The following is a 26,040-nucleotide window of genomic DNA, read 5'->3' as shown; positions in this document are numbered from 1 at the left end:
TAGGCTCGGATGTTGAGGTACCCAGAGACCAGCAACAGCGCTTCTGCCTGGAATTCCCTTCCCTTTCCTGGCAGTCCTGTGGCTGGCACTCAGATGTGGGCTGAAACATCAGCTCTCCCAGAGGCCTTCCTGGCCTCACAGGCCCAGTCAGCTGCCCCCTCACTCTCTGTGGCACCTCCCATTGTAATTCCTTGAACGTCTCTGATTGCCAACTGATATGTTTCCTCATTGACTTACTTATTTTCCTGTTGTTCCCATTATTGCACACTCCCCAAGAGCAGGCTCCATCTGTCTCACTCACTGAGGCACCCCCACTGCCTAGCATGGAGCCCATCATGCAGTAGGCACCCAGCACCTATCAGCTCAGAGCCTGGGCGCTCACCCTGTCCTGTTTGCCCTGAGAACTCTCCCTCTCCCTGTTTCTCATTTTCGCTTCTGTCTGTTTTCACTTTGTCATCTTTGAGTCACTTCTCATTTGAGGGAGGAAGAAAGAATCAAGACTTGCACTTCCTTTCTGGACAAAGAAGGAAATGAGCCACAGGGTCTGGACCCAGTGAGGCTGGGGTAGGGGTCATGCCTGCCGCCTCCCCTGAGTCAGGGACCAGCTTCTTGGCCAGGACTTCCAATCTGCCCCCCTTCTTCTCTAAGCCTTTGCTCACCACCTTCCTCCTGCCTAGAGCATCCTTCAAGGGCCTCAAGTCTCTTCCAGGTTGACCCCCTCATTTATGGCTGAGGAAACTGAGGCCCAGAGGGGTCAGGGCATCCCCCAGGCATATGGCACCTGCATTCTGGGGCCTATCCCCACCCGGGGAGTCCACTTCCTCCAGGGCCAGAGACAGGAACCAGAAGGCAGGGGCCGTCGATACTAAAATCAGTGGGTCCAGAGGTCAGCTGGCCCAGCACAGACACCCTCAGCCCTCACTGAGGTCAGCCCGGCGCCAGTAAATCAGGGGAAATGTTACTAGAGTTTACAAACCTCTTGTGATGTACAGAGTCCAGCCTCTCCCTGTGGCCAGGCAGGAGACAGTCAAGGGAGGAGGCCATCCCATCCAGCACCTTGTAGATCCTTATGTGCCTCCAGATGTGAGCCCTGGTTCCCTCTCCCACCCAGCTGTTCTTCCTCTACATCATCCCAGGAGCTGCAAGTCAGTAACACAGGGACCCCGGAGGGTGGAAAGACAGAGTCAGGGCTGAGAGAACATGCTAATGGCCAAGGTCACAGCCCGCACTCCTCATGGGGCAGTAGAGAAAACCCCTGTTCCTGGAATTCAGCATGAAGCCAGGCCTTGATCTCTGGTTAACCCACATCCGTACCCTACAGACCTGCCTTGGAGACTGTGCATCCTGTGCAACTGTACAGGGCTTGCATTTCAAAGGGCCTCATGCTTGGTTTAATGTTCTGTCTCCTTCTTAAAATTCTTTTGCACTGGGCCACACAAATTAGGAAGCCATTCCTATGAACCCAGACCCTCAACTCACCACCCCACCCACCCCTGCTCTTCTGACAGCAAAGCTGACCACTCACTGTAAGATCTGGAGTGAAGGACTGGCCCTCAGGGTTAAGACAGTTGGATTTTCCTAAGAGCCTTCTGAAGACAGAATCAATGCAAAGTTGTCAAAGGGGCTTTCAGGCAGGAGGACGTCTGCCGAGAGGAGGCTTTAAATCCTACCCCATAGCAGCTGCTGGGACAAGGGAAGGCAGGAGGAAAGGACTTGAACTTCTGGGCCAGACAACCTTGGTTCAAATCCTGGCTGTGCTCCTTACAGTTTAGGTGATTTCAGGAATGTTCAGAAACCTCTCTGTACCTCTTCTGCAAAATGAGGGTTATCATTACACCAACCTGGAGGATGATGGGGAATATTAAATAGATAAGACATATAAAGTGCTTGAAACAGTGCCAGGCAAAAAATAAGTGCTTGATAAAGATTAGCTATCAGACACCTGGGTTCCCATCTGAGTCCCACCACTTACTACAATGTGAACTTAACATCTGTGTGCCTCAGTTTCCTCATTTGAACAATGAGGATAACCTGACCACCCAATGCCTGGGGACTTAGGAGCTGCCATTGGCATCAGCCTCACACCCTCTTCCTGGAGACCTTCCCCACAGGCCCTCCTGTGGGCTCCCATATCCCCTGCACTTGCTTCCATCCTAGCACAAGACTCACAGGTAGAAATGGTTTCCACATCTGTTTTCACCTTCCCCGTTCGGAATTCATCAAGGCATGAAGGGGGTCTGGTTCTGCTGGTGTCAGCAGACAGTGAAGGATGAAGCAGTGAATAGATAAAGGGAGTTCGGTTCCCTGTGGGAGCTGCTCACACCCTTAGGCAGTGGCCACCACATGCGGGAGATGGCTCAGAGTGGTGGAAGAAATTATAGGGAAAGGACGCAAACCTTCTGGAAAGGTCAGAAGGTTTTGCATAACTTCGGGGAAGAATAAGCAGAAGGCAGCTGTTCTACCCTGAGGCAGAGGGTGAGAAGTAGGTACAAGGAAGTGTAGGGAAATGTATCCTAAATGGGCTTGTTTACTCATGTTGTCCTAAAACCTACCTTTGCTCATCCGAGTGCCTGACTGCTCCCTGAAAGGTGGAATGATAATGTTAATTACCCGCAGATTACGTTTGCCCCAAGCTTTTAGCATTATAGCTAGCTGCTCTCATGCAAAATACCTGTGTCTAAGCACTCCTTTCATCCGTCACTCAGACAGAGTCTGAAGGTGTCTCCTCTTTCCCCAGATCTGTTCCTCCTGGGAAGATGCAGAGGCTCATGATGCTGGTCGCCACATCGGGCGCCTGCCTGGGTCTGCTGGCAGCGGCGGCAGCAGCAGCAGCAGCAGGTGCTAACCCTGCCCAACGGGACACCCCCAGCCTGCTGCCCACCCATCGGCGCCAAAAGAGAGACTGGATTTGGAACCAGATGCACATTGATGAAGAGAAAAACACCTCACTGCCCCATCATGTAGGCAAGGTAAGGCTCAAGCCCCAGGACAGGAGAAGCCATCAGCAGCTGGCCCATAGTGACAGTGGTGGTGGTGATGGCGATGGTGGCAAAGGTGGTAATAGACATTGTGGTGGTTGTAGGAGTGGAGATGATAAAGGTGAAGGTGGTAGCAATAGTGGTAGAACTCGTGGTGGTGGAAGGAGTGGTGGTAATGGTGGCAGTGGTGGTGGTAGTGATAGTGATGGTGGTGAGGATGGGAAAGGGCAAGGTGGTGGTGGGAGTGGTGGGAATGGTGGTGGTGGTGATGGTGGTGATGATAAAGGTGGTGGTTGTGATGGCTGTGATGATGGTGGTGGTGATAAAGGGGTAGGTGGTGGTTGTTATGGTTGTGATGATGGTAGTGGTTGTGATGATGGTGATGTGATGATAAAGGGGTAGGTGATGGTTTTGATGGTTGTGATGATGGTGATGGTGGTGATAAAGAGGTAGGTGGTGGTTGTGATGATGGTGATGGTGGTGATAATAAAGGGGTAGGTGATGGTTGTAATGGTGATGATGATGGTGGTGATGAAAGATAAATGTTGATGGTGGTGATGATGGAAGTGATGATGATAGCGATGGTGATGGTGGTAAGGATGGGGAAGGACAAGGTGGCAGTGGTGGTGATGGTAGTGATGGTAAAGGGGCAGGTGGTGGTTGTGATGGTGGTCATGATGGTGGTGGTGGTGATAAAGGGTTAGGTGGTGGTTGTGATGATGGTGATGGTAGTGATGATAAAGGGGTAGGTGGTGGTTGTAATGGTGATGATGATGGTGATGATGATGGAAGTGATGATGATAGTGATGGTGATGGTGGTGAGGATGGGGAAGGAAAAGGTGGCAGTGGTGGTGATGGTAGTGATGGTAAAGGAGCAGGTGGTGGTTGTGATGGTGGTGATGATGGTGGTGGTAATGGTGATGGTAGTGGTGAGGGATAAGTGTTGATGGAGATGGTGGTGGTGATGATGGTAGTGACAAAAGATAAGTGTTGATAGTGGTGATAATGGAGGTGACGATGATGGTGGTGGAGCTGGTGGTGAACTCTATGGTTCAATTTCTCCCAGACCTTGGTCTGTAAACTAGATATCACTAACAGAAGGGCCATCCAGTGCCCAAGCTGAGGAGACTTGTCTGGCCTGGGGGTTCAAGGTTTAGGACAGGACCAGCCAAGCCTGCCATGAAATTTTCCCATTTGAAAGATCAGAAAAGAACTGTGCAGCCTTCCACAAAATTGTGCTGAAGATGAAGTTAACCATCCAGGCCATATTTTTGTCAACTCCGGTCTAGGCCTTTGAACCTCCTCAAAAAGCCCTTCTCTCAGGCTATCCCCGGTTCCCTGTGACCCCACAAAGCTCCCCATATTCCACATCACCCGTAATGAGGTACCTGACCCAAGCCTGCCCTCCAGGGCAGGACCTCAGACTCTGACCCTCACTTTGTCCTCCTTTAAAACGTGTCTATCCCAAGCCCATCCTCCTAGAGCTCAGAGCATATCTGAGTGACTGCTGAATTGCCTCACCATGTCAAATTGTCATTGATGTCAAAGCCATCCAGTCTAATTGAAAGGAATGGTCCTAGTAGTGGAATTTCACACACAATGACAGGTAGATGGACTGTGTGCTTTCAGAATTTTCAATGAGGAGGAAAGTTTCTTTTGGGTGCATTAAAATCTCACTTTGTCAGCTTCTTGGAATCTAAATGATAGGTGCAAAAAAGAACATGTCAATGTACTGAAGAAAGGAAGGATCATTCCAAGCACTGGACTGGGTGCCAGAAAGAAAACAACAGTGGGCTAAGGCAGACATGCTCCCCACCCTCATGGAGATGGCAGTCTAGAGCAGGGATCAGCCAACTACCCACTGCGGGCCCAATCCAGCCCACTGCCTGGACTTGCAAATACAGTTTTATCGGAACACAGCCACATTTATTCATTTACAGTTTGCCCACAGCTGCTTTCATGCTACAATGGCAAAGTTGAGTGGTGGTGACAAAGATCAAATGACCCATAAGTCTGCAAATATTTGCTCCCTGCCCTTTACAGAAACAGTTTACCCGTCCTGGTCTAGAGGGGCAGCATACTTCAGACAAAGAATCCCACAAATGGTGTGGGGGTGCCCTCTGGCTATAGATAAACAGACTGGAGAGGAACTTTTGATGGGAAGGCCCAGTCTGGCCATGGTACCAGAAATGCCCCAGCAGAGTTTGGTCTGCGGACCGGGTATAGGGCCATCCCATGCTCAGGCTGAGAAGGCCGGTGTGACCTCAGGGTTCAGGGTTTAGGGCAGGGCCAACCATGGCTGCCATGAAATTTTCCCATTTGGGAAATTAGGAAAGATCTGTGCAGCATTTGACAAAATTGGATGGGAATGGGTCCAGCTGGGGAATCTCCACTTGGAGCCCCACCCACAGCCAGCTGGCTGTGCCCATGGCTCCCAACAATAACTGGGATCTTGAAGTCCTCCAGCATGGCCACTCATAGGGGGAGACACTTGCCCAGGGTCACACAAGGAGACCAGTACAGAGCCCCAAGGAGAACGCAGCCATAGGAAAACCGGCATTCCTGACTCTCAACACAAATGCGAGCTCTGTGTCATAGAGGAAAATGTCGTCAATCCACCTGCATCCTTCCTGGTGGGATAATTGTGCCTTGAATCAGCCTCTAAAAAGAATGTCTGACCTCAAGGAAAATCTGTGGAGTGAGTCAGGGAAAGTCCATAGAAAGTGGGGGCAACCTTTCAAGGGCTTGCCCAAGGGTCTCTAGCAGCAGGAAGAACGCCAGGCCTGCTGTCATTTGCCAACAGCGTGGGGCTGGGTCTCCGAGGAACCACGAGGGGTCGTCACACTGGGAAAAAACAAGGGTGTGTGGAAAAGGCAAGGACAGGGCTCCAAGGATCACCTCCAGCTCCTGAGGATGTCATCCGAGGGAAGGAAGTCCCTGTTTATCAAGGTCAGAGCCTGGAGCCTTTGTTTACAGACATGACTGAACAATGGGAGCAAGTCCTGAGCTGCCTTCTGAACCCACAAATATGGGTTTTTGGCATTGAGATGTTATGTTTAAATACAGTGATCTTAGAAAACAGGGGTGGGAGGAGTGGAGGCTCCCAGAAACCCATAACCCTCACCTAATCATGAGAAAAACAGCAGACAAATTCCAACAGAGGGGCATCCTGCAAAATACCTGACTCGTACTCCTCAAAACTGTCAAGGTCATCAGAAACCAATGAAAGTCTAAGAAACTATCACAGCCATGAGGCGCTTAAAGAAACATGATAACTCAGTGGAATGTGGTATCCAGTGTGGAATCCTGAAATAGACAAAAGATATTGGGTAAAAAAAAAAAACACACACAAAAAACTGAGGAACTCTGCATAAACTATGCCCTCTGGTAAATAATAATGCATCCGTATTGGTCCACTAATTATAACAAATGCACCACACTCATGTAAGACGTTCATACTCTGGGAAAAAGAGGAGCAGGCGTCTGGGAACTCTCTGCCCTAGTTTCTTAATTTTTCTGTAAATCTGGAACTGTTCTAAAAAATAAAGTCTAGGGAAGAAAAATTGAAGGGAAGGAAAACAGAAACTGGACACTCATATGAAATTGTATGCAGAACTCCAATTACACAGATCGAAGCTGATTTCCTCCCTCCATCCTCCCTGCCCCGGTGGGTCCTAACACATTCACCCAGAGCCCAGTTGGAAGACCACCATCTTATCCTCACCTTGAGCAACTCACACAGGGCCCCAGACTGTCCCCTTCTCTTTGAGTCTCCACTGTCCTCACAGGTCACCGGTTACAGAACTGAGGCACAGCTTCTTGCCTCTAGTCCAGCTGTTCATCATGCATCCCAGCCACTGGGCCTTAGTACCTCCTCATGAACCCACCTGCCCCCTGCACGCCACAGCCCTGCTCCAAGATGCTTGTCGCTGCCCACCTCTCTCCCACCCTGCCCAACCAAGGGGGCGATCCTCACTCCCTGTCTCCACTTCCTCCCCTTCTAGACTTTTCCCTGGGCTGCATCATCTAACTTCCCACCCTATCAACCCCTGTCACTGCCCTCACTGAGGGCTCCAATGACTGCACTGCTGCTAAACCCTGGGGACACTTTCCAGACCTCATGGGATGTGGCCATACCCTTCTGGAATCTCCCTCTTCTTTCTTGAGACCCCAACCTCTTTGAGTTCTCTGGAGGAGTCCAGCCCTTTTTTTTTTTTTTTTTTTTGAGAGTCAGAGTCTCACTCAGTCACCCAGGCTGGAGTGCAGTGGCGTGATCTTGGCTCACTGCAACCTCTGCCTCTTGGGCTCAAATGATCCTCCTTGCTCAGCCTCCCAAGTAGCTGGGACTACAGGCGTGTGCCACCACAGCCAGCTAATTTTTTTTTTTTTTTTTTTTTTTTATTGGAGATGGGGTTTCACCATGTTGGCCAGGCTGGTCTCAAACTCCTGACCTCAAGTGATCCACCCACCTTGGACTCCCAAAGTGCTGGGATTACAGGCGTGAGCCACCGCACCCACCCGAGCCCAGCCTTTCTAACAGTCCTCACCAGATGCCTTCACGTAAAATCCCTTGCTCTATTTGACCTTAAATCATGTGAGGCAGACTCAGTAGCTTATGCCTGTAATCCCAGCATTCTGAGAGACCAAGGCAGGAGAATTGCTTGAGCCCAGGAGTTTGAGAATAGCCTGGACAACATAGTGAGACCCCATCTCTACAAAAAAGTACAAAAATTAGCCAAGCTTGGTGGTGCACACCTGTAGTCCCACCTACTCCAGAGGCTGAGGCAGAAGGATCGATTGAGCTCAGGAAGGGGAGGTTGTAGTGAGCCAACACTGTACCACTGTACTCCAACCTGGACTACAGAGTGAGACCCTGTCTCAAAAAAATAAAAAGAGGTTGGGCGTGGTGGCTCACACCTGTAATCACAGCACTTTGGGAGGCTGAGGCAGGCAGATCGCTTGAGGTCAGGAGTTTGAGACCAGCATGGCCAACATGGTGAAATTTCGTCTCTACTAAAAATAGAAAAATTAGCCAGGCGTGGTGGCACGTGCCTGTAATTCCAGCTACTGAGGAGGCTGAGGCAAAATAATCACTTGAACCCAGGAGGTGGAGGTTGCAGTGAGCCAAGATCATGCCACTGCAGTCCAGCCTGGGCAACAGAGCTAAACTCCATCTCAAAAAAAAAAAAAAAAAAAAGCAATGTTGCACTTCCTCGGCGTGCTGGCCTCTGAGGCTGCAAACCTAGGTCCTGAGAGCCAAATGGGATCTGTGCCCTCTGTTCTCCTAGTGGGAGCCCGGCACCTCCCAGGCACCCAGGTATATTTTTTAATTGAATAGAATTCTATTTTGGGGACATACTAATCTTCTATGAGAGTATCATTGTATATGCATAAAATACTATTCTACGGGAACTGTACTGTTCCTAATATTTTCTGTTTCTATGATTCTTTAAATGGAATGTTTAGCAATTCTAGCCTTCTAAGATCCTCTAATCTGTGGCTCTATTATTAATAATTATTAACTAGCACTTATTGAGCCCTGTTTCATGTAAGATGCTTTACATGTATTATTTTCCAAATCTTATTCCTTGGGACATGAACAGTACATGCTACACAGAAAAATGGTTCTGTGGCCTGAGAAGTATGGAAAATCCTGAGTTACACAAAGTTCACTGGAGTTCTCTTCTGCAGAGCTGTACATTGTAAATCTCCAAGAAGAGAATATTTTATATACCATTTCCTGTACTGGGCCCAGGGGTGTGCTGATAAATGTTTGACAACTGGCTGTCCAGGGGAAAGGGTTTGATTTGTAGTACTTGCCAATTTCCACAGTGTAAATACTCTCAACATGTCTCATTTCAAGCTATCGATGTGATGTCATCGAAGGCCAAGACAAGATGGGAGAAGATACTCATGAGCGCATCATTATTTAGTATTTCCATCATACAGATACCATAAACACAGATAACCTCAAAACGTAATCAAAGGTAGCAAAATAATTAGGAAGCGATGAATTCTGGGAATTTGTTGTTTTTCATAAGATTTATTTAATTGTAAGTTTACATAATTTAATTTGTAATAATGGCTGTATTTAACAATCAGCTCACAAATATTCCTGAAAATTTAAGCTGGTTCTCAAAAGCCAAGCTGATACAATCCAGTGCCAGCACACCACTGGCTAGGACCCCATCTTTGTGTGGAACAGCAAAAGAGTTCAGTGTTTCCCAGAACTCATCTTCCAAGGTGCTGTTCTACTCAGAGCAAAGCAACATCAGAAGCGATATTATTTCCGTTTTACAAGTGAGGTAACTAAAACTCAGAGAGGTTAAGTGACTTCTACAGGGCAAAAATATCCTTTGCCTTCCAATGGCACCAAGTATATTTTTCCACTCAAAAAAAAAAAGTTTTCTAAGCACCTACTCTGTTCAGGCACCATTCTAGGCATATTGGGACTCTGCCAGGCAACTCACACCATGAGAACAATTCATTGGTGACTAGTCAGAGGTTCTTTTTGACTTTTTAAAAATTTTATTTTCGGGGGTACATGTCCATGTTTGTTACATGTATATTGCATACTGGTGGGGATTGGGCTTCTAGCGTACCCATTACCCAAATAGTGAGCATTATGGCCAATAGGTTATTTGTCAACGCTCACCCTTATCCCAACCTCCCCTCTATGGGAATCCCCAGTGTCGATTATTTCAATTTTTATGGTCATATGTACCAATTGTTTAGCTCCTACTTATAAATGAGAATATGTGGTGTTGGATTTGTTGCTTCTGGGTTAGTTCACTTAGGTTCATTTAGGATTATGGCCTGCAGCTCTATCCATGTTGCTGCAAAGGACATGATTTTATTCTTTTTTATGGCTGCCAGAGGTTCTTGATAAAAACCTCAGTGTCACACTTAGAGACCCTGGCCAGCACCACACACACCACAAACACACATGCACACACATGCACATGCACACTTGTATACACATTCTCATTCACATACTCTCACATGCAGCCGCCGCTACCCATTCCCAGTTCACGTCACCTCTTCTTTTCTAGATCAAGTCAAGTGTGAGTCGCAAGAACGCCAAGTACCTGCTCAAAGGAGAATTTGTGGACAAGGTCTTCCGGGTCGATGCAGAAACAGGAGACGTGTTTGCCATTGAGAGGCTGGACCGGGAGAACATCTCAGAGTACCACCTCACTGCTGTCATTGTGGACAAGGACACTGGCGAAAACCTGGAGACTCCTTCAAGCTTCACCATCAAAGTTCATGACGTGAATGACAACTGGCCTGTGTTCACGCATCGGTTGTTCAATGCGTCCGTGCCTGAGTCATCGGCTGTGGGTACGTTGTATGCCCACTCTGTCCTCCTTCTTCTCCCTCCTCCCTCCCTCATCCCCAACCTGGGGGCACCTCTCACATCAGCCACTTCACTGCCTGGGGTAGGAATCCAGTGAGTTCAGGGCAGTGATTGTAAGGCCTGTGTTGCCACTTTATATGATTTGAAAGAAACTCTAGTTCCTAACAAGCTCTGATCTGGCCACAGGCTGAGCTCTGACCCTAGTCCTAGACCTAGCCCTGATCCTAATCATGGACTGAGCCCTGACTACAGTCATAAACTTGGCCCTGATCCTGATCATGGACTGAACCCTGACACTAGTCATAGACTAAGCCCTGATCCTGATCATGGACTGAGCCCTGACTCTAGTCATAGACTGAGCTCTGATCCTGATCATGGACTGAGTCCTGACCCTAGTCATAGACTAAGCCCTGATCCTGATCATGGACTGAGCCCTGACTCTAGTCATAGACTGAGCCCTGATCCTGATCATGGACTGAGTCCTGACCCTAGTCCTAGACCTAGCCCTGATCCTAATCATGGACTGAGCCCTGACTACAGTCATAAACTTGGCCCTGATCCTGATCATGGACTGAACCCTGACACTAGTCATAGACTAAGCCCTGATCCTGATCATGGACTGAGCCCTGACCCTAGTCATAGACTGAGCCCTGATTCTGATCATGGACTGAATCCTGCCCCTAGTCATAGACTGTGCCCTGATTTTGATCATGAACTCACCCCGGCCATCAGAGGCACAAACGTATCTCACTACTCTTTGGAACAAACTCCACCCACTGCCTCTGACTCTCAGGACTAGCACACAAAGAGTATAGCCTTTACATGTGAAGACTGTCATGGCCTGCCACTAAGGCAAAAGGATTCATCTCTAGGGGCCATGCAGGAGTGGTGTGGGGAACAGAGCACTAGCCCCAAGGTGTGTCACCAGCCTGGGCTCTGGGCTCAGGAGGTTATTACTCTACCTCTTCAGAACCCCCCAGACTCCAGGGGGTGCCAGAAAAGAGCTTCCCTCCTCACCCCCTTAGTCCAGAGTCTCCAGCCAGGGCCCTAGGACCAGACCTTTCGGTTGAGTGTATGATCTGGAGTTCAAGGGGATGCGAGAAGTGACACTACCCCTTTGGGGGCACCTTTCCAGGAGAGGGAGAAGCAGTTCATTGCTGTCCTCGGTGTCTCTCCCTGACCCCAACCCTCTACCCCCTCCATCTTTTCCCCAGGGAGCACACAAGCCACCTGATCTCTTTGACTCCTTCAAGGTTGACCTGGCTGGGCTTCCACTGCCACCAGCACTTTGACCCCATGCAGGCTCCTCAGAAAATAAAACAGCCTTTTCTTCCCAGGACCTGGGGGAGGTAGGGACAGAGCACAGCCTGAGCCCCATCTGCTGTCTTCCAGGAATGGGGTAAGGGGCCTTGTAGTCACAAGTCAGTAACCCCAGGATTCTCTCTCTGCAGGGACCTCGGTCATCTCTGTGACAGCAGTGGATGCAGACGACCCCACTGTGGGGGACCACGCCTCTGTCATGTACCAAATCCTGAAGGGGAAAGAGTATTTTGCCATCGATAATTCTGGTCTGTGTGACTAACACTCCTGGACAGTCACTGACTTGGAGGGACGAGGGGAGGTGGATACTCCAGGTGCATGTGCTAAGGGAAGTCCAGGCTGACAGGTGTCACTGCCACTGAACCACACTGTGCCATGGAAGTAGTCAGTATCATACATAAAGACAAGGCGGCTGGTCAAGGGAGAAGGAAGCAGGCAGGTGCCCAAGACATGGACTCAAGTCCAGGGAACAAAATCAGGATCTCGTTACCCAAGAAGTGACCAAGGGGTAGCAGAGGATGCTGGCTAGCTGCTCTGGGTGCAGGTTCAGACAGATCTGGATTCCAAAGCCAGCTCTGCTACTCACCCCCTCTAGAGACCTTGGACAAATCAACTAACTTCTGCAAGCCCTAGTTCCCTCATCTAGGAAGTGGGAATGCTTATATTTATATTGTATGGTAGCTGTAAAGTTTGAGTTAGATTGTATAACAAGGCCCATAGTAATTGCTCATGTGGTGACTTAACAAAAAATGTAAGGACTGACTCTTGCGAGCAAGACAGAAGTCCAGTGGAACTGTCTTTCAGAGAGATGGCAAATATGTAGCACAGATGCCACTACTATGCTACAGTGCAACAAGGCAGACATCACTAATCTATCACAGAACTCTTTCCCTTTGAGCCTAGATATGGCCTCATGGTCTTTGTCAACACAATATTTCAGGTGGCGAGAACCAATACTGAACCCAACTATTGGGCCAGCTTCGGCCTCACAGTATACACCATGGAGGTAGTGGGTTGTAGACTCACAGTTCTCAGCCCCAGTTGCACAGTGGAATCACCTGGGATGCTCTTAAATCGGGTTCTCTCTGGGCAGGCTCCAGGCGTCAGTATTTTCTAGAAGCTGGTAACATGGCTCCTGCTGGGACTCTTTTTGCAGGACGTATTGTCACAATAACCAAAAGCTTGGACCGAGAGAAGCAGGCCAGGTACGAGATCGTGGTGGAAGCGCGAGATGCCCAGGGCCTCCGGGGGGACTCGGGCACGGCCACCGTGCTGGTCACTCTGCAAGACATCAATGACAACTTCCCCTTCTTCACCCAGAGTGAGCCCCTCCTCTAGGGCCCTGGGAAGGGGGGCTGGGATACCCCAGACTCAGTGACTTGGGGCTCTGGGAGAAGAGTTACAAATCCCTTTACCTCTCCCTCTATCCCAGGGTAGGCCTGATGCCCAAAGGAGTCCTTTGGGTGAAGGGAGGGGCCCTGTTTCCATCCCAGTACCACATTCCCAAGGCCATCCTGCTGCCCCCTGCCACAATCCCCTCATAGGCCAGAGGGAAATCCCACTCCTTGCTGGGTGCCACCACTGTACGATGTCCCACCATGAGACACAAGCAGTTTCACCAAGATCCCATGGGCTTGTAAAATCAAAGCCCTGAGACTCAGGTCCCAGCTAGAAATTCCCACAAGCCAGTGAACATGGGGACAGCAAAGTTCTATATCCAGAGCCAGGGCTGGGCCCTGACCCCACCTACAGACTGATCCTCCCCACAAAGAATGTCTGATGAGAGCTTTTCCCATACCCTGGGGCAGATGGCTCTTGCTTGCAACTCCCAGTGCTGATGCTGTCGTTCAGTCATTCAGCCGCCCTAGAGACAGGCCAGTTGTCCTGAAGTGGCTTCCTTGTACATGGCATAAGCTCCCTGAAGGCAGGACTTGTCTCTCTTGTCCATTGATAGGTCCCCTAGCAAAGTGCTTGGCATATAATAGGTGCTTAATAGCTATTTATTGGATGGAGGGATAGATGGATGGACACACAGATAGGGAAGACCTTCTTTATCTTGAGAATCTCAGGGATATTATTATTTATGATTATTTTATTATGCCCATTTCTTGTCTCAAAATATGTTAGAATAGCTGAAAGAGACAATCGCCTTGTCTATCTCATTAACCCAATGCCCTTTCGGGTACTCTGTTTGCATCAGCCAAGTACACATTTGTCGTGCCTGAGGACACCCGTGTGGGCACCTCTGTGGGCTCTCTGTTTGTTGAAGACCCAGATGAGCCCCAGAATCGGATGACCAAGTATAGCATCTTGCGGGGCGACTACCAGGACGCTTTCACCATTGAGACAAACCCCACCCACAACGAGGGCATCATCAAGCCCATGAAGGTTTGTAGGCCAATGGTAACAACATCAAACATGGGGCTTGGGGCTCTTGGCACCCACAGGTCCTGCCTGGGGGTTGCTCTTGGGCCAGAGACCATCAAAGGACCATCAAAGCTCCCAGCTGGTCATGTGTTCATGGAGACTGTGATCCAGTGTCTTAGGGCAAGTTACTCGGGAAGCAGATCTTAAGGCAAAGATTGGGTATAAATCATTTATCTGGGAGGTGACCCCAGGAAGCCCCAGGAGCAATGACCCTTTTTGGGGGTCAGTGTGGAAAATATCTCAGAGTTGCAGCAGCTGAGGGTGAGGGAGCTGGGGTATTTATACACCCACTTCCTGTAGCGTTGACAGGACTGCTCCTGGAGGTTTTACCTCTCTGGCACTTTCTGGCCTGCCCTGTGTCCTGGCCAGTAGAAATCCATCAGCATGAAGAAAACAGGGAGTAATTGTGATGAAATGGATGGCCACTGACAATGGATGCTGCTGACAGTCAGAGAAGCCAGATCAACTGAATCTGGAAGAGGAGGGAGAGGACCTGTGGGGGGCATTAAAAAATGCCTCTGGAATGGCCATGCAGAATACTGCAAGTCCTGGGCCTGAGTCCTTCTCTGACCCAGCCCCATGCTGGGGCCTGGAAACACCAAGGAGAGGCAGACACAGCCTCCAGTGTCAGCAAATCTCTCAGCAAATGGGGAAGACATATGCATGAACAAAAAAAGTATAGCCAGGTATAAGTGATACACAGCAGCTCTGAACAGGGAGCAATTACCTCTGCTGGGAGCGGTTTCTGAGAGAGCATCTGATTACCTTCTGTTTGGCTTCCTGAGGGATGAGTAGGAGTTTTCTAGGCAGGCAAGGGCAGGAGAAGCATCTTGAGCAAAGGTATAAAGAAAAAGCATGTCTGACCGGGCCTGGTGGCTCACGTCTGTAATCCCAGCACTTTGGGAGGCCAAGGCAGGTGGATCACCTGAGGTCAGGAGTTTGAGACCAGCCTGGCCAATATGGTGAAATCCTGTCTCTATTTAAAATACCAAAATTAGCTGGGCGTGGTGGCAGGTGCCTGTAATCCCAGCTACTTAGAAGGCTGAGGTAAGAGAATCGCTTGAACCTGGGAGGCAGAAGTTGCAGTGAGCCGAGATCGCACCATTGCGCTCCGATCTGGCACCAAGAGTGAGACTCTGTCTCAAAAATAAAGAAAAAGCCTGTCCTTAAGGACCTGTGGGTAGAACCACCAGTGATGCCCTTAAGAGTAGGACCATAGTTGATCCATTGCATGTCCCAAACGCTGGAAACAGAGCCAGGCAAAGAGCCAGGGTTGTGGGTGTGGCCATGAGGCTGCTGAGATGAAATGGGGAGCAGCTGAAGACAGACATTAGGCCCAGCTGCTGTCTTGATGACCTCAGAAATATCACTTGTCAAGGCCATGGGCCTCTCATCTATAAAATGGGTGTCGTCCTGGTACTGCCTTGCACAGTTGCTGTGCAGATCATGTGCCACCCACATGCTTGGCCCAGAGCAGGCACTCACCATCCTTTTTTCATATGCAGCCTCTGGATTACGAATACATCCAACAATATAGTTTCATTGTCGAGGCCACAGATCCCACCATCGACCTCCGATACCTGAGCCCTCCCGCCGGAAACAGAGCCCAGGTCATCATAAACATCACAGATGTGGACGAGCCCCCCATCTTCCAGCAGCCTTTCTACCACTTCCAGCTGAAGGAAAACCAGAAGAAGCCTCTGATTGGCACAGTGCTGGCCATGGACCCCGACGCGGCTAGGCATAGCATTGGGTAAGGGCATTGGGTAAGCATTGTCGATGAGGATGATGAGGACAATCTGGCCTGGATGTGCCTATGCCTGCTGGTCTGCAGCCAGGACTCACAGAGGGGAACTGGCTTCTCCTGGCACTTACGGGGAAAGTGACAGAGGCAAGATAAGAAGCCCAAGCTCTTGCACTTGGCAGCCTGGCATCTTGACCTGCGCAGGCTCCCCCACCTAGCATGGTCCTGGGCATCCAGAGCTACTTGTCCTCTGTCCCGCCTTGAAGGCTTGTTCTCTGCACCACAGCTCTCACCAGTCCTATGTGGTAAGATCTGACAGTCAAGAGAGCAACCAATCAGATGACACACCAGAGACATTAAAACTGTATTCTTGAATCTATCTCCCCCAAACCACAAAAGTAAGAAGTGTTCATTTCATACAGTGAAACAACACAAAGATCTACCAAGAAAACATTGATAACCCCCACTGTCAGATAACTCATGTTCGTGGCCTGACCTGGTCCTATTGCTCCTTTCTTTTCATGACCACACAAATATATGGATGCATTTGTGGTGGGTTTGTTGTTGTCTGTTTGCTTTTGGTGTTTGATTGTTTTAAATTTTTTTTGGATCATGTCATGCTCATTTCATCGATATTTGCTCTTCTATCTTAACTAAATTTCTCTTTTACAATATTTAGAAAAAAATGATATTGTTCCAACAGATACTTTTTAGAGCCATATAATATGCAATAGTAAGTATAAATTCAATTAAATTTAATTTTATTGCAGATGAATAGCAGATTTTGCCAGCACCATTTACTAAATATTATAATAATAAGTTATCATTTTCCCACCTTTGTTATATACTAAGTTCTCTGTATATACCTGAATCTACTTCTAATTCTCTGTCCTATCTATTGTTCTATAGCAAAGCCATTCTATTTTATTCTACTAGCTTGTATAAGTCCATTCTCCTATAAAGAAATAGTTAAGACTGGGTAATTTATAAAGAAAAGAGGTTTAATTGGTTCACATTTCCACAGGCTATACAGGAAGTATAGTGGCTTCTGCTTCTTGGGAGGCCTCAGGAAACTTACAATCCTGGGAAAGTAGGCATGTCTTACATGGCCAGAACAGGAGTGGGAAGGGAGTTGTTACACACTTTTCAACAACCTGATCTCATGATAACTCACTATCGTGAGAACAGAACCTAGGGGATGGTGCTAATCCATTCATGAGAACTCTGCCCCATCTATCCACTTCCTATCAGGGCCCACCTCCAACACTGGGAATTACATTTCGACATGAGATTCGGTGGGGGGGACATAGATCCAAACCATATAGCTTTACACTAGACCTTAGATATACATAAAAGTTGTTCCCTTGTTGCTTTTTTATTTGACATAATTTTTTGTCAACTCTCATTTTTTCTTTTGTGAAATTTAAAATTTTGTATCCAGGTTTTTTTAAAACATTAGAATTCTAATGTTTGTATATTATAAACATTAGTGTTTATATATTAATTTTGGTATAGCTAATCTTTCTTTCTTTTTTTTTTTTTTTTTTTTTGAGACGGAGTCTCACTCTGTTGCCCAGGCTGGAGTGCAGTGGCCGGATCTCAGCTCACTGCAAGCTCCGCCTCCCGGGTTCACGCCATTCTCCGGCCTCAGCCTCCCGAGTAGCTGGGACTACAGGCGCCCGCCACCTCGCCCGGCTAGTTTTTTTTGTATTTCTTAATAGAGACGGGGTTTCACCGTGTTAGCCAGGATGGTCTCGATCTCCTGACCTCGTGATCCGCCCGTCTCGGCCTCCCAAAGTGCTGGGATTACAGGCTTGAGCCACCGCGCCCGGCCTGGTATAGCTAATCTTTCAAGGGTATTAAGTCTTCTTATTAAGGACAAAATATGTTCTTACATTTTGGCCTCATCTCCTAAGTTTTAGGACTACTGTTTTCATGGCCATTCTATTCTAAATAGCCTGTAATTATAATTTTTGTTTCTCCTTTGATCCAAGAGTTTATTTAAGAGATTGACTTGGTTTCTTTATTTTCATTTATAAGTCATAGGGTATTTTTTTGGTTTTGCTTTAGCTTGTTCTGTGATGTGATACAATTGTATTTGTGTCCACTTCTTCCTAGAATATCTAAGTTTTGACTTTATGTATTTTAATTTTTCCACTCAGTTAACAAAGGCTTGCAACTATTTTACCTTCATTATGGCTTGTAACTTTTATCCGAATGTAATTGGCCAATTTGTTCTGCTTAAATATTTTGCCTTTAATTCTGTTTCCTGATGTTACATTTGTTAGTCCTGTTTTCATGTTATTCATATTCGCCTAATGCAAATTTTCCAACTTTTACTTTTAACTTTTTCAGGTCATTTGGCATTAAGTTGTCTCTTGAAAACAAGAATGCATTTGGCTTTGATTTTTAATCTAACTGAAATGCTTTGTGTTTAACCTATTTACATTTTTCATCATGATTGATATGTTTGATCTTACTGCTTTTATCTTGTTTTACATTTCTCATTTATCAAACTTAATGGTTTTTTTCTTTTTCCCCAGCTTTGCTATACAGTCTATGTTTCTTTATTTTTTTTTTCTCCTAGATATTTGGATGAGGTGCCTCCATTTTTATTTCTACCAGTGAGATTTACTTCCATCTGCAAAATTTAAAATGTTTCCTTGGACCTATATTTTCCAGTTAAAACTATTATACATACACACACACCCATTGCTTTTCTGTGTATGATAAACAAATCAATAGTTTGTTTTAATTCTTCCCATACCAGGTGTTTACCTTATATTGAGATGTTTAGTTAGATACAGTAAGTTTTCAAAAAAAAATTCAGGACACAAATATCTTAGTTCTTTGCCTTTTTTTGGATGGCGGGGACAGGTTCTTCCTCTGTCACCCAGGCTGGAGTGCAGTGGCACAACCATAGCTCACTACAGCCTTGAACATCTAGGCTCAAGCAACCCTCCCACCTCGGCCTCTGAGTATCTGGGACTACAGGCACACACCACCACACCAGGCTAATGTTTTTTTGTGTTTTTGTTTGTTTGTTTTTTTTTTTTTTTTTTTTTTTTTTTGGTGAGACAGGGTCTCACTCTATCACCTGGGCTGGTCTTGAACTCCTGGCCTCAAGCAAACCTCCAGCTTCAGCCCCTCCCAAAGCATTCAGATTATAGGTGTGAGCCACCACGCCCAACCTTGCCTTCTAATAACACCTAGATGCATTCATATAATCCTCAGATTATAAACACTTCCCTTCAAAAATACTGTCAATGTATTCTAGTATTTAATTTTGTGGGGGCATCTGAGGCAAATCTGCTTTTTCTTTCTTCATAAGGAAATTATTTCTTTCTGTCTGGACTCTTTTCAATTTCTTCAGACAGCCTTGAAATTTGTACGTGTCATCAGGATATGCCTAAATATTGGGGTTTTTTTTTTTCAATGATGCCTGATGTCAATGACACCTTATAATCTGTAGGCTCAAAACTTTCTTCAGATCAGGAAAGTTTTCTTTTCTTTTCTTTTTTTTTTTTTTTTTTTTTTTTTGTTATTTCTTCTGCTCTGTTTGTTCTGGGATTTTCCTCATTGGTAGCAACTATTATTCCTATATACACGAAACATATATATTTATCTTTCAATAGATTTTTCCTGATTTCTGAAATAACTTTTTAAATTTTTTATTTCACAAAGTTAATTTCTTTGTAATTACTTCATATTTCTTCCAGCTCTTTTTGTATTCCTTCCTGGCTCTTGCCCAATGATCTTTTCATTAATCACTAAAACAAGTCCCAGCTGTGGTGTGATGTCACCTGTTCAGCTCTGAAAGTGCATCTGATGGTCTCAGGTACCACCTTCAGTCCAGTGATGGCAATGTAACTAAGATCAAAGATATTATCTTGTTATCCTGAATCCCTCTGTGTAGGTCCACTCTTGTCTGAGTGGCAGAGTGCAATGAGCAGTGAGAGAGGGGCGTGGAGTGGGATGCAGGGGACAGATGCAGAAGGGCCTTGTCCATCATGCTGAGGAGTGTAGACTCAGCAAAGAACACTGGAAAGCCATGAAACTCTCTCCCCTGGGCAGATACTCCATCCGCAGGACCAGTGACAAGGGCCAGTTCTTCCGAGTCACAAAAAAGGGAGACATTTACAATGAGAAAGAACTGGACAGAGAAGTCTACCCCTGGTATAACCTGACTGTGGAGGCCAAAGAACTGGATTCCACTGGTGAGTGGCCGCATCTGCCAGGGCACCTGGGTTCTTTTCCTTTTCCTTCATTCTTCCAACTGGCATAATCAATCATTTGGGGTCTCCAGGGGTATTAGAAGTGCCTGCTGAAGCACCCGCTGGTTGGGATGCTATAGAGCTTCCATGCCTAAGTGTGGTCCTTGAACCAGCAGTATCAACATCTCCTGAGACCTTGTTGGAAGTGCATCTCAAGCCTCACCCCCACACTGAATCAGAATCTCATGCATGTCACAGTTTGAAAAGTACTGTCATGAAACAGGCTGTGCAGATGTGTCTGTGACGAGAATCACCCAAGGCACCTATTAAGCATAAAGCTCTACTCCACCCTGCAGGTTCTGGTCCAGTGAGCCAGAGATGTGCATTTAACAAGGGTCCCATGATTCTTAGTATCATGGCTGTTTGGGAAATGTTCCTTCAGAGGGTGTTTATGCACCAGTTAATAGGTAGAATTCAAAATGTGAAGCAGCTTCCAACTTTGAGATTGTGAGGTTCTCCAGAAATTGTGTAATTTTTGCCAGAGGGAGGGGCAAGAGTTGGAGTTTTGCATCCTTTATCTATATGAGGAAATCACAATCACCCTCCAGGAGAATTATTAATACTCCACTTTACCCAGGAGCCCACTAGGCCAAGGATCCCTGGAGCCTGCCAGGCCCACCCAGACTCACTTCTGCCAACACAGCTGCTGCCCCAAACTGTAATGGACTCCTGCATGTTTGGCCAGATCAGTTTTTGCTTCTTTCTCCTCCACATAATCCCATTAATAGAATCTTTATACTTCAATAGTTTAAAATGTGGAAAATACAGAAAAAGAGAAGAAAATACTCCTCCCACCAATGCCACCATGCAGAGACAGTTACTGTTAGCACATTCTTGTATTTTTGTTTTTTCTATACATATTTTTATACTTACATGAGATCGTAATGTTTGTGTAAGATAATATATTCCGCATTTTTACTTAACTTTATTCCAGAACCACTTTCTCATGGTGCTAATTTTTTTTTTAAGGGAGAGACAGGGTCTCACTCTGTTACCCAGGATGAAGTGCAGTGGCACAATCACAGCTCACTGCAGTCTCTAATTCCTGAGTTCAAATGATCCTTCCCACTCAGCCTCCTGAGTAGCTGGGACTACAGGCATGCACCACCTCACCCAGGAAATGTCTTAGTTTCTTGTAGAGATGGGGTCTCACCATGTTTCCCAGGCTTGTCTCCAACTCTGGGCCTCAAGCAATCCTCCCTTCTGGGCCTCTCAAAGTGTGAAATTACAGGGATGAGTCATAGCACCTGGCCTTAAAATTTTTTTAATTATATTTTTAAGATGTAATTTACATAGGCATTGTCAGTGGCCATATATTTCATTCTTTTCCAGTGGCCTAATTTACTGACCAATCTTACTTAGGTTGTTTACCTTTTCAATTCTTTTATGATTAATTTATTATGTTTTAGGTATTTAATCAAATAATGAAATTTTTAATTTTAGAAATTTAATTACAATATTTTTAATGCTCTTAGGTGGTTTACCTTTTTGATTCTCATAATCAAAGTAATACCTCAGTAAACCTTATGGATGAAGATTTCACACCTCCCCCTCCACCAAACTCCTTTCATCCGGAACACCATCCCGGGCCTCTGTTCCACAGCCGCCTCCTACAAAAAGTGGCCTCCATAGGGCAGCCCTCCTTCCACACATCTTCCACCCCCAGGGCCAGCATCAGCTGAGCCCATAATGGTGACAGTCTTCTCCCCTGCAGGAACCCCCACAGGAAAAGAATCCATTGTGCAAGTCCACATTGAAGTTTTGGATGAGAATGACAATGCCCCGGAGTTTGCCCAGCCCTACCAGCCCAAAGTGTGTGAGAATGCTGCCCATGGCCAGGTGAGTCTGGTTCAGGTGGGAGGGGAAGGCAGCACCACCCTGGGGCAGGCTGAGGGGCAGAACTGTTCAACAGAGTCAGCAAGAGTTCCCCTGTACAATAGCCTTGAGGAAAATAACATTATGCCCATTGTACAGGTAGAGAAACTGAGGCTCAGAGAGAATGTATGGGGAGTATATTGGCAGGGCAGGGGAGTAGAAAGAGTGGCTTTATGAAGAACTAAATAGGCGAGTGTTGCAGGTGGGAAACAGCCATGGTCAGGTCTAAACCCAAGGGCTCCATCGCTAAACTTCAGACCACCCCACCACCATCACTGACTATCTCCTGTCTTCCACACCCCAGCTGGTCCTGCAGATCTCCGCAATAGACAAGGACATAACACCACGAAATGTAAAGTTCAAATTCACCCTGAATACTGAGAACAACTTTACCCTCACGGATAATCACGGTAGGCATCAAAGTAATCAGTTCAGACATGCGTGTAGTGCCAGCTACTCAGAAGGCTGAGGCAGGAAGACCACTTGAGCTCAGGAGTTTGAGGCTGCAGTGAGCTATGATCATATCACTGCACTCCAGCCTGGGCAATGGAGCGAGACCCCGTCTCCAAAAAAGAACAAATGCAGTCAGTTGGCACTAACAGGGTCGGGGTGAGGTTGAGTCTTGAGGCACCAAGGTCAAAGACCAGGCCAGCAAATTGAGGGCAGGCTCCCACTGGGATTTTCAAATCATTAGATATTTTGTACAATTCCTGCCACGTACATTGTACAATTGGTCTGTGCAATGATCAGAGATACTCCATCCAAACTCCCAAGTCCACATCGCCTGCAAGGAGCCAGCAAGGAGTACAGAACAGATGTGGGGATGCAGGCAGTCAGCTCTGTTGAAGAACTAGCCAAGGAGTCCCCTCCCACACTGGAGGCTCTCTGCATCAGCAAAACTGCAAATTAAACATGGAACTTTGAGGTCACTCCCAAAGAGTCAAAACTGGAAATATGAAGTCCTAAATCCCAAGGATACAGTGAGCTTTGTTTTAATTCAGCTACAATGACTACTCACGATTAGCAGGGTGGCCGTGTGATGTCATTAGCAGCCAATCGGAGCTTCTAAGGAGCAGGTGCCGACTTGAATGATGATGCTGAGTTGACTTCATTCCAGCCACAAGTAGGCAAGCTTCCACAGCCTCTGAAATTTCCTCAGAAAAATAGAGAAAATTCCCCTTGGGTTCAAGCAGAGTGATCCTTCACCCAGCATGGGATGGAATTCTTGCCTGTCCCTAATGGGCAAAACTATGGTGGATGAGGATGGCTGTATTGCAGCAGCCCATTGCTACCTTTGAGGAAGATTGGGGAGTGGGGTCCCTGAGAGTTGGAGGCAGACTTGAGGGATCAGCCACAGACCAGTCCTTAAGGAGACTCCTGTGGGATGGAGAAGGTGGCCCTGATGTGTTGACAAGTCAATGACAGACCACTCAACACCCAGTTGTCATTAGAATTAAATAATGTGGCAAAAATGTCACCTCCTCCCCAATGTCCACCTCAGTCCCATCTCAGAGTAGGGATCTGCAATACAGTAGAAAGATTCAGTGCCACCCCAAAGACACCCATATACAATAGGAGGCAAGCCTGTATGAATAATGAAATATAGTTGGCTTTCATTCAAAATCTAAAAGATGGATTCCTGGGCTTTTCAATCCAGTGTGTGGAGCCTGTGTAGCTATGTAAATCCTGGAGCAGAGAGTTCCTGGATCCTTCTCTGATCATTGACATTACAACCTCCTGAGACCCTGCAAAAGGCAGATTATCTGGCCTCTGCCCAGAACCACTGAATAAGATGTGTGTGTGATCATAGGGGTCTGAAAATCAGCGTGTTTTAAAAGCTCCCTGGGGGATTCTTGGGTACAGGAAATCACTGATCGGATCTGGGAAGGTGGGCGGGGCCAATATTTGGACAAAAGCATTTCCCAGTTCCAAACTGCCGAGGAAACCCACAATTCTATATGTAATCATTTTCTCTGTGCCCCGAGGGACATGCCCATTGTTTTCAACAATGTAACAATGGATTTTCAGAGATAGCTGAAGCTGCCTTAGAAGTTAACCTAATGCTAAAAGACTTTTTAAAACTTTATTTTTCCCCATTGCTTGTCAAAGCTTGAAACAGGGCATTCATTAATAGAGCTGAAAGAGAAACCTCCTGATACTGGAGTGGGGTTAGAGAAGAGGAAGGGGACAGGCATCAGTTGCTCACAAATACAGAAAGCAAAGGATTTTACCTTCTTTCACCAAGGCATTCTCGGAGATTGGGTCAAAGCAGCCGCCCCAAAATATCCCCTTTATGGAGGAACAGGCCTGCACTCAGATGGCTGAAACAAGAGGTGCTGGGTGCAAAGGGCAGAAAAGCAGCCCAGGCAGCACGTGGGCTGGTGCAGTCAGGGAAGGCTTCCTGGAGGAGCCAAGTTTCCCCATCTGTGCAGATGGCAAAGCCCGACTCCGAGGCCTTGGTGTTTCCAGATAACACGGCCAACATCACAGTCAAGTACGGGCAGTTTGACCGGGAGCATACCAAGGTCCACTTCCTACCCGTGGTCATCTCAGACAACGGCATGCCAAGCCGAACGGGCACCAGCACACTGACCGTGGCCGTGTGCAAGTGCAACGAGCAGGGCGAGTTCACCTTCTGCGAGGATATGGCCGCCCAGGTGGGCGTGAGCATCCAGGCAGTGGTAGCCATCTTACTCTCTATCCTCACCATCACAGGTCAGTGCTGGGCAGTGGGTGGAAGGGGATTGAAGGTGTTGCGGGAAGGGGAAGCTTCACAGGAGAAGTAGAGGCCAGGGGTTCAGGCCCAACCCTGCCTCCGATCTGCGATACAGCCCTTGGCCAGTTCATGTGCAGGATATAGGATATGAGCTCCATCCACCTGGGTGCTCACGGTGGGGGATGAGCCAGGGAGGAGGAGGGGCCAGGCTCAGGACTCCTCCCCCACTCATCAGGCCAGTATCACTTTAAAATAACTTATACATAACAGTCACTCCTTCACTTAGATGTTTTCAGCATTTACTGTGTGCCAGGCATTGTTCTGGGCATGTATTTACATGAAACCTATTTTTGAAAAAGGAAAAAGGATCCAGTTCTAAAATGGAAAGTTTAAAAACTTCTAATTTAGATTGTCTCCACGTGCTTTCTTTCTTTTTATAGAATTCCTCTGGCCTTGATACTTGATACTTTTTTCTTGTTTGGGCCGTGGAAATTTTAGGAGCATTGTAGGCCTTAGTTTGGATTCCCCAGGGAGCAACCCTGGGATGAGGATTGGGGTGGAAGTGGTTTATTTGGGAGGTGGTTTATTTCCCTGGATACCTCCTAAGGCAGAGGGGGAGTGAAGCTGGGAAGGGAGGCGGCCAGTGAAGGTGGAATGTTCCCATGATGAGGAACTGGAGCCTCCTCCCACAAGGGTGCTGGGAGGCAGCGTGGGGCCACCCCCCAGCCTCTTCCCATGGGGGGAGAGGAGTGATGTACTGTATCCTGCATTTCACTCGCCATGAGATGAGGCAGGGGCTGATCCTCCAGAGGAAGCCCTCAGGTGATTGGAGATCGCCCTGGAACTCAAGGCAAGGCCTGGATACAGCCACAGGGCACCTGCAATATGGACTCCAGGCCTCTCCTGCCTGTAGCTCCCCTGAGAGCGCCCTCGATATGCCCCCCTTCTGGGGCTTCTCCAGCAGAGATTTCTCCTTTATTAATAATTAATGATGATGATGGCATCCCCACCACAAATAGAATTGTATTTAACCTCGCAACCATCTTCCCAAATATAAACAGAGCAGGGAAGTCATCATTTCCGTTTTACAGACAGGGAAACTGAGGCTGTGGGGCAGGGCTGCCTCCCAGGGCATCCCAGCTTTACTTATGTATGTAGTAGTTTGTTCAGTAACTCAAAGCTAGAAGGCCTGAGCCTCATTTTAGAAACTCTCTGCACTTTACGGTCCACCCCTCCTCAGGGATCCAAGACCCTCACATAGCCACACCCCTCAGAGATTCCCACAGGCCGGACATCCGCACCTGCCCATGGGTGTGGGGGAAAGGCAGGGATGGGAGTGTCGGGGGAGG

The 26,040-nt window shown here is 47.4% G+C and overlaps 1 protein-coding gene across 1 annotated transcript in view; it reads left to right on the top strand.

The window, feature by feature from the left end:
- The first annotated feature begins 627 nt into the window (after nucleotides 1-627).
- CDH5 (cadherin 5, type 2 (vascular endothelium)) overlaps nucleotides 628-26,040 on the top strand; it is a 26,086-nt gene continuing 673 nt past the window's right edge. The window contains exons 1-11 of the mRNA XM_011987906.1: nucleotides 628-1,145; nucleotides 2,738-2,969; nucleotides 10,031-10,319; nucleotides 11,787-11,903; nucleotides 12,812-12,976; nucleotides 13,856-14,043; nucleotides 15,588-15,835; nucleotides 19,901-20,043; nucleotides 21,815-21,939; nucleotides 22,280-22,385; nucleotides 24,445-24,704. Coding sequence (XP_011843296.1) covers nucleotides 985-1,145; nucleotides 2,738-2,969; nucleotides 10,031-10,319; nucleotides 11,787-11,903; nucleotides 12,812-12,976; nucleotides 13,856-14,043; nucleotides 15,588-15,835; nucleotides 19,901-20,043; nucleotides 21,815-21,939; nucleotides 22,280-22,385; nucleotides 24,445-24,704 — 2,034 coding nt within the window. The 5' untranslated portion in view covers nucleotides 628-984. The remainder of the gene's footprint in view (nucleotides 1,146-2,737; nucleotides 2,970-10,030; nucleotides 10,320-11,786; nucleotides 11,904-12,811; nucleotides 12,977-13,855; nucleotides 14,044-15,587; nucleotides 15,836-19,900; nucleotides 20,044-21,814; nucleotides 21,940-22,279; nucleotides 22,386-24,444; nucleotides 24,705-26,040) is intronic.

The sequence above is a fragment of the Mandrillus leucophaeus genome, unplaced genomic scaffold (assembly GCF_000951045.1).
Source record: "Mandrillus leucophaeus isolate KB7577 unplaced genomic scaffold, Mleu.le_1.0 Scaffold319, whole genome shotgun sequence".
In the NCBI taxonomy this organism is placed as follows: Eukaryota; Metazoa; Chordata; class Mammalia; order Primates; family Cercopithecidae; genus Mandrillus; species Mandrillus leucophaeus.
This window is presented reverse-complemented; position numbering and strand designations above follow the sequence as displayed.